Source organism: Bombus affinis, chromosome 15 (genome assembly GCF_024516045.1).
Source record: "Bombus affinis isolate iyBomAffi1 chromosome 15, iyBomAffi1.2, whole genome shotgun sequence".
Lineage (NCBI taxonomy): Eukaryota > Metazoa > Arthropoda > Insecta > Hymenoptera > Apidae > Bombus > Bombus affinis.
Genome location: NC_066358.1, coordinates 6,779,662 through 6,793,228, shown reverse-complemented (window position 1 = coordinate 6,793,228; position 13,567 = coordinate 6,779,662). Strand labels below are relative to the sequence as shown.

Sequence of the window (13,567 nt, the reverse complement as noted above, 5' to 3'; positions counted from 1 at the left end):
ATCGTGAAATCTTACTATATGAACGACAAATCACAATTACAATCGATACAATTACATCATACCAGGCTTTCAATTGCGAAATTTTACACGTGAAGTAGAAAAATAAGTAAATAATGGTATCAAATATTGGTAACTTGTGGTGTACTACTTACGTAAGAGCTAATTAATATTTCACCACTTAGACTGATCAATTAGTACGTAAATACTATAATAAATACAATGGTATATCAATACTATCTATAGCCACTGTACATTAAAAAACTTGTCAGAGAGTATTCGTCAGAATCAATGTCATCAACATCGCTCCAATACCTGTTGCACCCTCACAGGAACTCTCACCCTCGAATTCAATGAACCGATCACTCACGCCTCTTTCCACCTCTTACCAAAATCTCCTCACACTCTCCTCTCTTCCTTTTTACTCGATAAAAACGTAGCAAAAATAGAGCAATTTATCTGGATCGTTTCAGTTCGTTAATCATAGCGGAACGGTTCGACGAATGGAATTACTTCCCGGCAACAATAGAATCACAGGAAACAAAAAGGGAGAAGAAAGCATCGGAGCGCACGTTCGCGCGAAGGGTGGATTTTCATCGGTTGCCAGAAAATTTCTGGGTCGTTTTAGGTCGTCCGGACCGCGACGAAAGATACAATGTGAGTGGACGAGAATCGGGGTTTGAGCTTCACGGTAGAATGGAACGAAAACGACGATGAAGGGGAACATTCTCACGGCTGAGGAAACTCTTATTGTTGTTTCCGATACAAGTATAGGGGGCTCGCCTCGAGCGGAAAGTCACGCGACCAAAACGCAAAAAGGAAGAGGAAATTAGAGGGAGATCCGCTTAATTGCCGGCCGAACGTTTGCTACCACCCTGTTCATGCACCGTGTAACTGCTCTATCGACTCTAGCTCCCACTTTCTACCCATAATCTCGCTCTTTTCTCTCATTTTTGTTATTACACGCTCGTTTAAGAACGATTACGCCACTTTCCAGGCTGTTTAGGCCACATTTTGGTTGCCGGGTGAAAAGTTTTTTAATTAGTGGGTGGTCGGTTGTTTTTAAGAGGGGATGTAATTAACGAAGTTTCGCTCTGTTCTGAACATCGTTTGGAGAAAGAAGAGTTGCTATCTATGTAACAAGCTTTCTTAACTACGTTATGGTCTTTGAATTTTTATATCCCAGTCTCGTTCTCCTTTTAACGTATAAGAAGATTCGTATTGCTTTGGGGGAAGAGTTTGATACAAGAATGAAACTCTTAATCGTAAGACTCTTCCGTATTTTTCTCTTCATAAGAAACTTTTCGAAAAAATGATCCTTAAAGATAGATTCAAACGATAAATAATCGCTATTATTGAAATAACGTACACAAATTTACTAAAGAGTAAAATGGAATATATTTACGCGAAGAAGCCTTGAAGGAGGATTATCAGAGAACGATAAAAATTCAACGAGAAGAATCTGTGCTGGATAGTGTTATCGGTGGATTCCTCTTAAATACGATGCAGGAAACACAAGCTGTTCCGATGATAGCCACGAGCTGTCCGCCTAATGCCAACCAGCTTAACGTGGTACGCGTCGACCAAACAAAACCCGGTGCTCGCGGAATTCGTCACGTAGTAGAGATTTGTGGCCGTTCGCGAATTCACGCGGCCGATTACCAGATCATTACGTTACGTAACATCCTAACCACTCGAGAATTCTTCGCCTCGGCCCTGTTGTTTTTAGGACGGTATACAATAATGGCGGATAACAGAAAATTTCATACTGATACATGATGAACTTTAGTAAATTTTAAATCTTACATATCTCTTAATTTATTTTCAATTTCTATATTTTATATATACACTTTTATTCTACATTTAGACATTTTTCGCCATCGGCGGCAGACATCTAATCTGCGATGTACTTGATATTATATTAAATATACAAACGAATAATTTAATCTTTTTAATGAAATTCAAAGATTCAATGGACTTCAAGGTTTAATGAAATTCAATGGACTTTGATCCATCTATTAGGTTGACAACTAAGTGATTGCGGATTTTGGCAATATCACCTCATGACAAATTAGCACCAAAAAAGAAGGACGTTCTGTGAAATTGCCGCGTGACGACGATGGACCACACATTGCTTCTACTATGAAAGACGTCATAATGAGTCTTGCTCCGCACGTCTTGCAGCAGCCAGCTTATTCGCTAGACATTACTCCTTCGGATTACTAATTGTCGGATGCAACGCGCCTTGTCCGATACCCACTTTCAATTAGAAGATCAGACACAAAAATCACTTGACGATTGGATCTTGTCTAAAGACGCAGCATTTTTCCACCATGCAATTCATCACTTACCTGATAGATGACTCAAAGTTATAGAAAGCAACGGCGAAATACATTTTGATTGAACAACTTGCTGTACCTTTTTTAAAATAAACTTTGAATTTCATTGAAAAATTTGGTTTCTTTATTTATATATACATTATTTATTTATACGCGTAATATTTATTCATTGCTCTTATTGATGGACTATTTCTGTATATTCATATTTTTATGAACGCAATCAAAGAAATTGAATGTAAATACAAATTTGTTATGTACATTGAACGTCATAATGAATATTTTTTTATATTTTTCCGTGTTATAGCATCAGGTAGATGTTTTACGTTTAAATTTCCTACGAATGTTGAAATTAAAAAAATGTTTAATTTAAAGAAATCTATCTTTATCTTTCGTAATTGTATACGAAATCCTAAATAAAAACTTTATCTAATTAATATGATAACAAATCGTTCGATATATCATCTAATTCACAATAGACGCTTTTCTCTCGAGGAGTCGTTGAACCGGATGAACAGACGACGAGAAAAGTATGTTTCAAGATTGAGGCGGCCGTGCTTATTATTTTCGTTCATAATTAACTGCTTATTAGTAACGCTCGCTAAACGCACCGCGTAATGCATATTTATGTCATACAACGTGTATCGACACGCATCTTCATACGAGCCATGATTGTTCAGCAAAATTAACGTATTACAGACGAATAATTCCTGCGTCTAACATACGCGAATTAAAATCTCAACAAAGAATCATTGTTACAAATATCGTACCAACCGAAGAAAATTTATTTTAATGGTTCAATCTAACTATTAAATTGTTGCATAAGATCCAATTTATTTTAGATTTAACTCTTCAATCGAAAGCGAAGCTCCATTCATTGAAAAGTGCAGGTTTATTTATTAGAACGATGATTAATGTATTTATTGATGCATTATTTAAAAGGTAAGAGTTTATGAAAAATGTTAAGTGGTTTCTTCTTCTTAAATGTATTCTTTTGTAATCCCTTCTGATCCTTTATCAAGCTTAACGGTTAATATTTTCTTTCCATTATTATTCTTGTGTTAGGCTTTCGCTCATTATAAGCTTAGGTAATAAACGGCATACAAATGTATTTTAAGTAGAAAATTAATATCTTTTATTATAAAAGTATACCGGTACGTATTATAAGTAACAATTTTTCTTCTTTTGGTATAGTGTTGATTTACGCTATCCCTTTGAGTGTTATCTCTATCCTTGGTAGATATTGGTAATTAATATCGCATCGTCTTAAAATGTCATAAATGAAGGTATACTATTTTAGTATTCGAGGCAAATTATAAATATATGAAATACTGGAGTTTACTTAACGACTAGTATTTCATATATCAACATATGGTGATCTAACATATCAAAATATTGCTATTCTCTTTTTCTTATATCAATAGCTCACATCAAATTTACCTTAAATTTGTTTCGATTAGGTTTAGGAGATAGTTAAAAATTATTTTTATACCCACACAAGACTCTAGTTTCTATCTTGTTGTTCATTTCTATTTTAATGTATCAAATAAGTCTCAGCCTAGCACAGTATGATTTGGCTTAGCTTTCCACCAGATTTCCGCTTTAAATTCCTTTTCCGAAAGAGCATTAGACTAAGAAACGACCCAGTTAACAGATTAGAACGCTCATTAAAGAATTATAAAAGAACATCACACAGAAAAGAAACAGGAAGAAGAACGAAACGGAGAAACAGAAACGAATCGCAATCCATGGAAAATCAAATCACTTCTCGTGCCATCTCTTTGAGATGGTCGAGAGGCAACGATGATCTCGTAAAAACTAGCCAGATCCCCGACTGATACATCATCAAGGCTACGAGAAGATTCGTTCGTGACGCGGCTAACCGTAAGAATGTCCGGGAACAGTAGTTGACGAAGAAGACGAGGAACAGGAAGAAGAAGAGGAGGAGGAGGAGGAGGAAGAAGTCGATGGAGCGTGACTCGGTCGGATTCGACGAAAGTGAGAATAAACCGGCGAGGATAATGGCCAGACGATGGAAAAACCGCGTGGAGGATCGCGGAGGCGGCAGCGGTGGCGGCAGGGAAAAAAAAGCCCCTTTCACGGCTCTACCACCGGCAACGACTGCCCTTTCGATAGATCGAGTTTTTACGCGATCGTAGAAATGCCAATGCTCGGCTACCGCTGTTCAGGGTCTCTTTTCGTTTCCAACAAAGGGATCTTTATACCCCTGTTGTCGACGTGTGAAGATAGAAAATAGCAATAGCTGGAAAGCGAAACGGGTTATCCGATGTTCCTCTTTCGTATTTCGTGTTCTTCGTTTATCTTCTTTTTCTGCTCAGTTTCCTCTTTCTGAGGTGGTTTTGAATAAATGAAATTAATTTAGAAAGAGGAACGAGACTAGGGGTAAATTTGTAATTTTGTCAAACTTCTTGCAATTCTTTTGAATTAACACATTAGTATTCCTGCGAAATATTTTCAGACTAATAGGTCGCCTGATGTTTCTTAATCATCTTCGTTTCTTTGGTCTGTTCCTTTTTCCATTTCGATACCCTTTCTGGTCTTCTGTATCGGATGAAATTAATTGCATTTAATCAATTACATATTACAATCAATTTCATAAATTAATTCCATTTATTAAGTTACATAATTTCATAAATTAATTTCATTCGTTCAATTACATAATTTCATTCATTCAATTAATAAATTTCGATAATTAATTTGATAAATCAATTTTATGTGCTATTTATGCCGTATAAAATTCTGTGCTTTCGTTTTGATCAAACGGAAATTAAATGGGGAAAAGATTTCGTAGAAACGATATCGCGTTGATTGAAAAACAGTCACGGAATAAACATTATAACTCCGGAGGTATCGGGGGGCCGAAGTATGAGGAAGTCGTACGCGTACGCACATTCGTTTTTTAGTCCTTTTGTATATATAATGAACTCTGCCGTTGGTTACACAAGACATTGTACAATAATGAAGCAATTTACTTCCGCCAAAACGTGACATTATTTATAATCCGTCCAACCGACGTGTTTTGGATATCATTGTAAAAATTTGCCGATCTTGTAATAAACTGTTTACATACCATCTACAAGTATTATGTTCGACACGTTGTAGGTTAAAGATCACATTGGAAAAAATTTAATTGTGTTCACTTAAGCAATGTTACTTTTTATGATTTTTTTTATGATGGTGTAGAAATGAGAGAAGATTTGGAAAATATTAAGAAGATTGTAAAGAGTGGATTAATTAAAAAAAATAGGTAAGCATAGTAAATAGGAGGAGAAATATGAAACAATAAGAATTACAAAAATTGCGATAATGTAAAGAAAAATTTCTATATAGACCAGAAGACTTTATCATTTGTTTAGAAAATTTGAATAGCTGAATTTAGGTATCGCAAGCGTTAAAGATACGAAAAAGGTAGCAAAGCGATTAAAACCGCTTTAAAAGTTATCAGTTCATATTCTTAGCCGTTGAAATTTCCTTTCTCGCAAATTTATTCGAATAACACATTTGACAAATAGTACAGTACTTCCTAATCTTTTAACGTTGATTAGTTTCTGCAAAATATTATATTCTATCTGCACATTTTTTCTCACAATAGTATATAAGTCAGTCGCATCGCTGGAAATTTGTTAGTCCATGAAATTTATTTCGTTTTAATCGTTCTAACAAAATTTGGTAACCGACGTAATCATAACCGATGACCACAGTCACGGTAAACATGTTAAATAAGAAATCCTTGTTAAAAATAAGACGAGAAAAAAATGAAATAAAAGAAGAAAAGAATAAAAATACCAGAGTAACATGGTATTAGCGCACTGTAAATACGTTTTCAAATTCGCTATCTATTCTATGTTTCCGTCCACGTGATGACGGTAAAGCGATTTTACGACGGTCCACGCTGTTTTTACGCGGATTTGGCCGATAATCCAACTATCTCGATTCAAAAACAACAGTAGTAGCTACCGTTTCTGGCCAATCGTCAAACCACGCGAAATTATTACCAATACGACGGGACTGTTTTGTCACTGATAACACGGTACGTGATAATTCTCATGTAGAAACTCGGCATTCGACGATGCTATTTCGATGATCGTCGTCCGTATCAAAGTTCACTTGGCCAATTAAGGCACTCCTTTCAATCGTCTCTTATGATTCTGTCCTCTTATCTTACATTGTTCTTTCCACGATTTCGAGTTTCCTGTTTCATCATCAAAATAGATCGATTTTGTAGATTTAATACTTTCTTAAAACATTAATCGAGTTTTGATTAATTTCAGAGATAACAGGGCGATTTTAATTTTACTCGACTGTTTGATTGTTCAGAGTTTGAGGAAACGATTGCAATCAAATACAAGGCATTGATCATATTTAACTCATTTTAATAGGTTTGCGAACGTATCAACGATCAATGTGGATTAAGGAGGTCAAATTGAGAAATTTCGGAAGTTTTATATAGCAAAGTCGTATAGTTTCGATAGCACATAGATGTTTTAGAGACGGTTAATGATTTTGATCGATTTAAACAATTCGATTTTAATGTTGGATTTGTTAATCGTTTAGATGACTCGACAAAAATGAAATGTAGAAACCAACGAAATTCTGCAAATGGACTAACATAGAACAGAGAAGAAGATTAATATTACCTTTACCAAACCTCCACCTCCTGTTTCCTTTTTTTATATAATACTTACTTACAATACTCTTCTAATCTTTTCTCCAAATTTCCACCAGAGTTTTTATAAAAGTATAACAAAAGGAAGGAAGAAAAATGGCAAAACTTGAAACTATTGTAATACTCTAAAAGAATTCATAGAACAGAAAAAGAGAGAACTAAACTTTCCTTCGCTAACAATAAGACTTGTCTCATTTTTCCAATATCTCTTTAACTTTTGTTCGGATTATGTTCCATCATAATGTAAATATAAAAATCCCCCTCTCCCACCGAAAAAAGAAACGAAAGAAAACTGATAATACTTCGAACTAGAAAGGATAAAAATTCGCTGAAAGGACACACATAGAGTAATCCTCGAAGTGGTTCAGTTAGAAATCCGGATTACTTTCGCGATAATCCTCATTGTCCGATCTATCTGGCATAAATCGACACGGTAATGGTCTGATAGAAGAAATTCCCGAACGGTAACCGCAGAAGTATCCCCCGTGGGCTATTGATTTAAGGGAATAGCGAATCCATGACCGCTAACACACGCTTGCCTCTCTCAATTTCAATAAGCAATTGCGAGAACAACGGTCACGATTTCAACGTGAAACTAGATCGAACACGACGCAGCATAGCTTGGAATTCTTTTGCCAGTCTCTCTTGTCCTTTCCGATCTCATTCTTTTTCCCTCCTTCTTTACTTTATTTCCTTCGTTAAACATGCAGAATAGTCATTTACAATTTAGAATTCATGTCCTGGTACTCACTTGACCACGTGTTTTCTATCGAGAACGATTTGAGGAGAGATAAACTAAACAGATAGAAAAAGGAATGAGTTGTTAATAGATCCGAGAATGTAGTCGTTTCTTGTTGGAATTTCCGATAGAATTAGCGGAATAGAAGTTTCTATGGAGTTGAGATTTAATGTGTCGTAATATTATTTGTAATTATTTCAATTCTGTCATTTCTTTTCCCTAATATTAGAAATACAAGAAATCTTGAGGATAAAGAAATGTATAATTATTTTCAAAATTGTTCGTTCTAAAACCTTCATTTTATTATACCGCCGAATGGTCAATAGTTGCATAAATATTTTTAGGTATTATTTTATTTTATTCTAATAACGCTGCATTGTTGTGAAACAACTCGTTAATAACAATTGCGAATTCCTATTCTTCTTCCTGTTAGAAAGATATAATTAATCGTCATTTTTTTCGTCGTAAGAAAAGAAAAATTCAATCGTAAAAAGTCAAAGGGATTTAGCGATTATGTATTCGATTGATTTTTCTAAATCTTTCTACAGACGACATATCAAGGTGTTGGAAATTAGAGTGTTAGTAAGCAAATCATGAGTTGAAGTATATAGTGGAAGTGATTCACATAATGATATTGTAACACAATGCAAGTTCTTTGTTTAAAGGAAAGATGCAGCGTTTCTTTTTATAAGGCCGCATCTTTTTAATCAAAGAGAAGACCAGACCAAGGCAGCTTCATAAGCATATGGGTCAAGAATTCACTTGGCCATCTTCTCGTGCTAATTATAACTATTCTATATCGATTACGCCGAACTGCGCGGTTTCTTTTTTTAAGAAAACAGCCTATTTCTTCAACGAAAATTCTAACAATGAACATACTAAATACTCAAAGAACTAACCTACGTAACTGAAAATATTAACTTCATTCCGTCCGCAAAATCAAGCCACCTATCCATCAAGATTATCTCTGATCTCTCTTAATTACAAACGAATTAAAAGCCAAACTACAACACATTAAACAGATTAAAATTTGTTTTCCACTCGACAGCTAATCTTCAACACTCTTAAGCCCTTCTCACACTCGTCTTAACTCAACTACGTTCTTTCCATCATTTCCGACCCGATGTTGTTTCTTGACATTAAATAATATTTCAAATTCGATTAAAATCCGAAAAAAATCGTCGCTGGTACGTTTCTTCGTCTCAATTTTACGTCGAACATTTTCTTGAAACACTATAAATCCTTCTCGTCGCTAACATGATAGAGACTCGAGTATTAAAATTCGAGGATCGTAGCAGAATTAAAATCCGGCGCCCCAAAGGAATGTAAGAAAAAAATCGAAATACACAAGTTACCTCCTTCTTTTCGACTGTTGCGCGTCCCCATGGGTCTGTTGCATATGATGGGGCGACAGGTTAGGCCCGTAAGAGAGCAGCTGACCTCCGGCGCTGGGACACGCCGGCGGAGGCGGCGGGGGCGGCAATTGGTAGCCGACGGACGTGGCGGAGGGTATGTAATGCGATGGACCCGCTCCTGGGCCCAAACCTACCCCATACCCGCCACCACCCGTCCCGCCCCCATACATACCGCTACCACCAGGGTACTCTATTTTGTCGGCCTTTTTGCCACTGTGATCAACACCAAAAACTCGTACCGAACACCTCCCAGAAAATGTTACTTCATTTAGTTCGTATAAGGAGTATTAGATATCCACATAAAACGATGATAAAAATTAGTTTAACTTGCCACTATTTTAAGTTTTTAAAGTTTGAACTATATTAAAGTAGTAGAATTATTTAGTTCGTTTAATTCATATAATGAATATTAAGTATTCATCTTGAGCACTGAGTTACTGAACGACGATAAACATGTTTTTTTAGATTTACCACTATTTTATGCTTTTAGAGTTTACTGTATTGGGTAGCAGAATATCAGTTCATTTAATTGGTGTGATAAATATTAAATATTCATTTTGAACGGTATAATTATTGAACGAAGATATTTCATTCGTCAGTGTTTCATGGCTTTAGGGTTTATTGTGTTGGATAGTGAAATTCTATTTCGTTTAGTTCATGTAGAAGTTGTTAAATATTCATTTCGAGCACTAAGTCTTTGAATAATAATAAAGATTTCTTCACAGTCTTAACAGTAATAAAACTTTCTCGCTATTTTAAATTCCTCCGGCGTACTGTATGGTTTTGGTGACAAATTTTCGTTAATTATTAAAGACTTTTCTGTAAGCTGATTGGTAATTATTATTCTGAGTCTTGGGAATGCCGAAGTTACAGCATTTTTCTGTTATCCAGAGATTTAGCGTTACAGTGTTAATTCTAAAATATTTCTTTCGACTTCTACAAAGATTACAGACATCAGACTCATTTCTGGATTATTCATAGAGTGTTCATTAATCATGGATTTATGCTGAGCTTTTACTGAAAGTTTCTATCTGACATCAGCGATAATCTTGCTTATAAAGTAAGTTCTAGAACCTACATATATTTCTCAATCATCTGTTGCGTTGGAATCCTCAAGACAATATCCCTGAATCCTCGATCAAATTATGAAAAGTCAGTTGTCACAGTTGAATCTCACAACCACGTACAGTAGACTGAAATTGTTCATAAAGGTTGTTAAATCAGTTCATCATCTTGCTACCTCTAATCTCAGTACGAGATTCTACGTGGTCAGTTTAAAAGAAATTTTACTCCATGTATTCCTCCGGTTATCGCGAAATCTCGAGATGGCCCACAGATTGCACAGGAAGTGTCCACGGGGATTACCTGGATCTTCCACAGTTCTCTTACAGTCCAAAGCTAGTCTACTCTCAGCTTCAACTCGAAACGCATGCTCTTCTCATCGACAATCTTCTTACAAATTTCTTTCATTATAATTCCTTCCAACTTCTTGCAATCTAAAACCATCACACGTTATTTTGTATAGTTTTTCAAAAATATCCTTCTTACTATGTAGAGTTTCACTCAATTTTACTTTTATAGTTACACGACTTATTGCAGAAGTTTCATCTTTACCGCTATATCGAGTTATTGCAATTTTATTTTACCACTTTTATGACTTTCATCTCTGAATCTTTCGACGCTTCTTGCTGTACCAAATTTTCGTAACTTTATTTTATGATTTTTGCAACAAATGATTTTTCCAAGAACAGAATTCTTTTGTGATTTTATTCGACGATTTTCAAAGGAATTTCATTGGTGGCTTCAATTTTCAAAGTAGAAGATCCTTTCTACTGTATCGAGCTTTTGATAAAATTATTTTATTTTATGATTTTTGTAACAGTTTCATTGGTAAGAATTCAATGATCATCTTTATGGCAATTCCATTGATGTGTAATTCGTATTGGATTGGAAGATTCGAATGGGAAAAGTGGAGACCGTTCGTTCACCTTGGCCAGGGTTATCTTCTCGTCATCTGGTTCTAGCAGAGATCTATGCTCGACGAATCTTTGATACTTTACACCCGGTTCACAGCGACGCGGCGGGCCTGTCTCTGCCAGATATTCCAGGCCTGTTGCTCGTAGATATCCCCAGTGACTTTTTTCCAGAGATCCAACAGGTATTTATGGGTGACGCGCGCAGGAATTATCCGTGCCTCCTCCAACCTTTATTCCAGCTTTTCCAGCAATACTATCGTGGATATTTCAAACTTATTATTTGTTCTGTTTTTCAAGATACTCTGAGTCTTCGACTTCTCTGTAATTTTAAGCAACTTTTCAAAGTTGAATTTCCAGTCATAAATATTTCTTCGATAATGCAATAACTGTTTTGCTCAATGTTGTTGCGAAAAGTCTCATTCTTCAGGATAGTTAAAATCTTCAGATTTTGCTGTAACTAAATGTAATTATACATTGACTTGTTCAAAGTTGCATTCTTAACAAGAAATATTCTAACAAGAGATAGTTACTTCTGTGAAAAGTTGAATACATGGCTCTATAACAGTATCTGGAATATTTGATGAATTTTATTCAATCCTCGAGCTGGAAATCTTCAGCTATATTTCAACATATTTTGAATCTCCACTTTTGCAATAATAATTATATTATTATTAATTATACTTGGATATTAATTCGGTGTTGCACTTCCACGATGGATATTTCAGTGATAAACAATCATTTCCATAAAATGTCGAGTCGATGATTTTTTAACTATTTCGAGTGTCTGGACAACGCTATTGCGAAGGATCTCCTCTGTTCTTCAAGATACACGAAATCTTCAGCTTTTCTAGTAACTTGATATCTATTTGGAAACCGTAATCCAAAGTTGCTATTTCAACAACGAATATTTTGACAATAGACAGATTTCTGTAAAAATTTGCATAAAAACTGCAAAGTTTGGATTTTTAACTGGATTATTCAGAATACTGATCCAGTTTTCACTTAAAGTTCAGTAAAGGTCCAATTTCTGGCACGATTACAGGAAGCTTCGATGAGAATAAAAGACAACTCGATGGAACGAACATTGTTCAATATTGGCAACTTTGGTGTCATTTTGCAGACAAAATATTTTCACTCGAACGTCGTGAGAACCAAGTAATCTACACCATTGACCCTTGAATGACATCCATTATTACAGACAAAGTTTCACCTGAGATTCTCGTTCCTGGCTCCATTAGAACCGATGGGGAGACCTGGCTCGACTTCTTCTCGATAAATTGTAGCTCGATTTTTGAAACAGAAATTCAACTCCAGCTTTGTCATATGACAATCGACCAAACGCCTTGCGAGATTAGTTCCAGTAATCAGGGTAATATTACTTCTTCCAGTAAATGCAAATAATAAAGCCTTCTTCAGCAAAGGAAATATTTTTCCATCTTACTCAAGGAATCTTCTCGATCGATCTTATTCCAAACGTAAATAACAAAGTTTTATTTTTGCTCTTTGCTTTCAAAATAATGTTCATCAAAGAGAGTACGTTTGCCTGTTCGAAGAATCTTCTCGATCAACAGCACTAACTCGCGAATATTTCACACAAAATACAAATCTCAATCCCATCAGAATCTTCAGCTCCACCAAAGCCAAACAAGGCACGAGTCTCCCACGAAAGAATCCTCACATATTCAAATGCACCTCCGACAACCCCACGACTCACGAAATCTCCAAACCTCCATCAAACTGCAGAAGTTCAAATCCAAGCCGTCCAAACCTTTCTCATAATTAATCCCGCCACGATTACAACTTCACCGTCGCACTTTCACCATCGATGAACAATCTTCCATAATTGAAAAGAAACGTTTAGTTCATATATTTACGTATATTATATTTCGTCCGGACGTCCAAAAACATGAAACGATTCGAGATACTCTGAGAAAGAAAATACTATGGTGAAAGAAGCGAGGCAACGCGACGGCACGTGCTCGAGAGTAACTTGAGACGATCGATCGACGGATCGATGTTTTTGATCGCGATTTTCGGTACGGTTGAGACGAAACGAAACGAAAGGAACGAAAACGCGGAAGCACGTTCCTACTCGGACGGATGGGTCGCCGACTAGTCACCACCCACAACTCGCCAGTGACTGATTCCACCATAGCCGCATAATGTGCCGCTGTGCTATACCCCGGTAAGGACTATCACTTCTCCCACCAGAGAGCCGCGGAACACAGCCACTGTGTAAAGCATGACTTTTAACCGGGATGCATCGTCCTCGTTCCGCACGCTACATGCTCACGAGGAGGACGACCAGGATCAGGATCGCTCCTGCCGGTGTGAAGTCGCAATGGAGAAAAGTTTGAACGATGATGTTCGCGGAGAAGGTGGAACTTTGGAGATTTCTTTGGTCTTGTTTTTCTTTC

The 13,567-nt window shown here is 36.1% G+C and overlaps 1 protein-coding gene across 8 annotated transcripts in view; it reads right to left on the bottom strand.

Moving 5' to 3' along the window:
• Positions 1–13,567, bottom strand: part of LOC126924841 (aryl hydrocarbon receptor nuclear translocator homolog) — a 46,875-nt gene that overhangs the window by 29,915 nt on the left and 3,393 nt on the right. For 3 of the 8 annotated variants that reach the window (XM_050739758.1, XM_050739757.1, XM_050739760.1), the window contains exon 1: positions 9,115–13,299. The exons of 4 other annotated variants lie outside the window; for them this stretch is intronic. In XM_050739758.1, coding sequence (XP_050595715.1) covers positions 9,115–9,344 — 230 coding nt within the window. In that variant the 5' untranslated portion in view covers positions 9,345–13,299. Of the gene's footprint in view, positions 1–9,114; positions 13,301–13,567 lie in introns of those variants that run through there. One more of the 8 variants, XM_050739759.1, reaches the window with a different exon arrangement.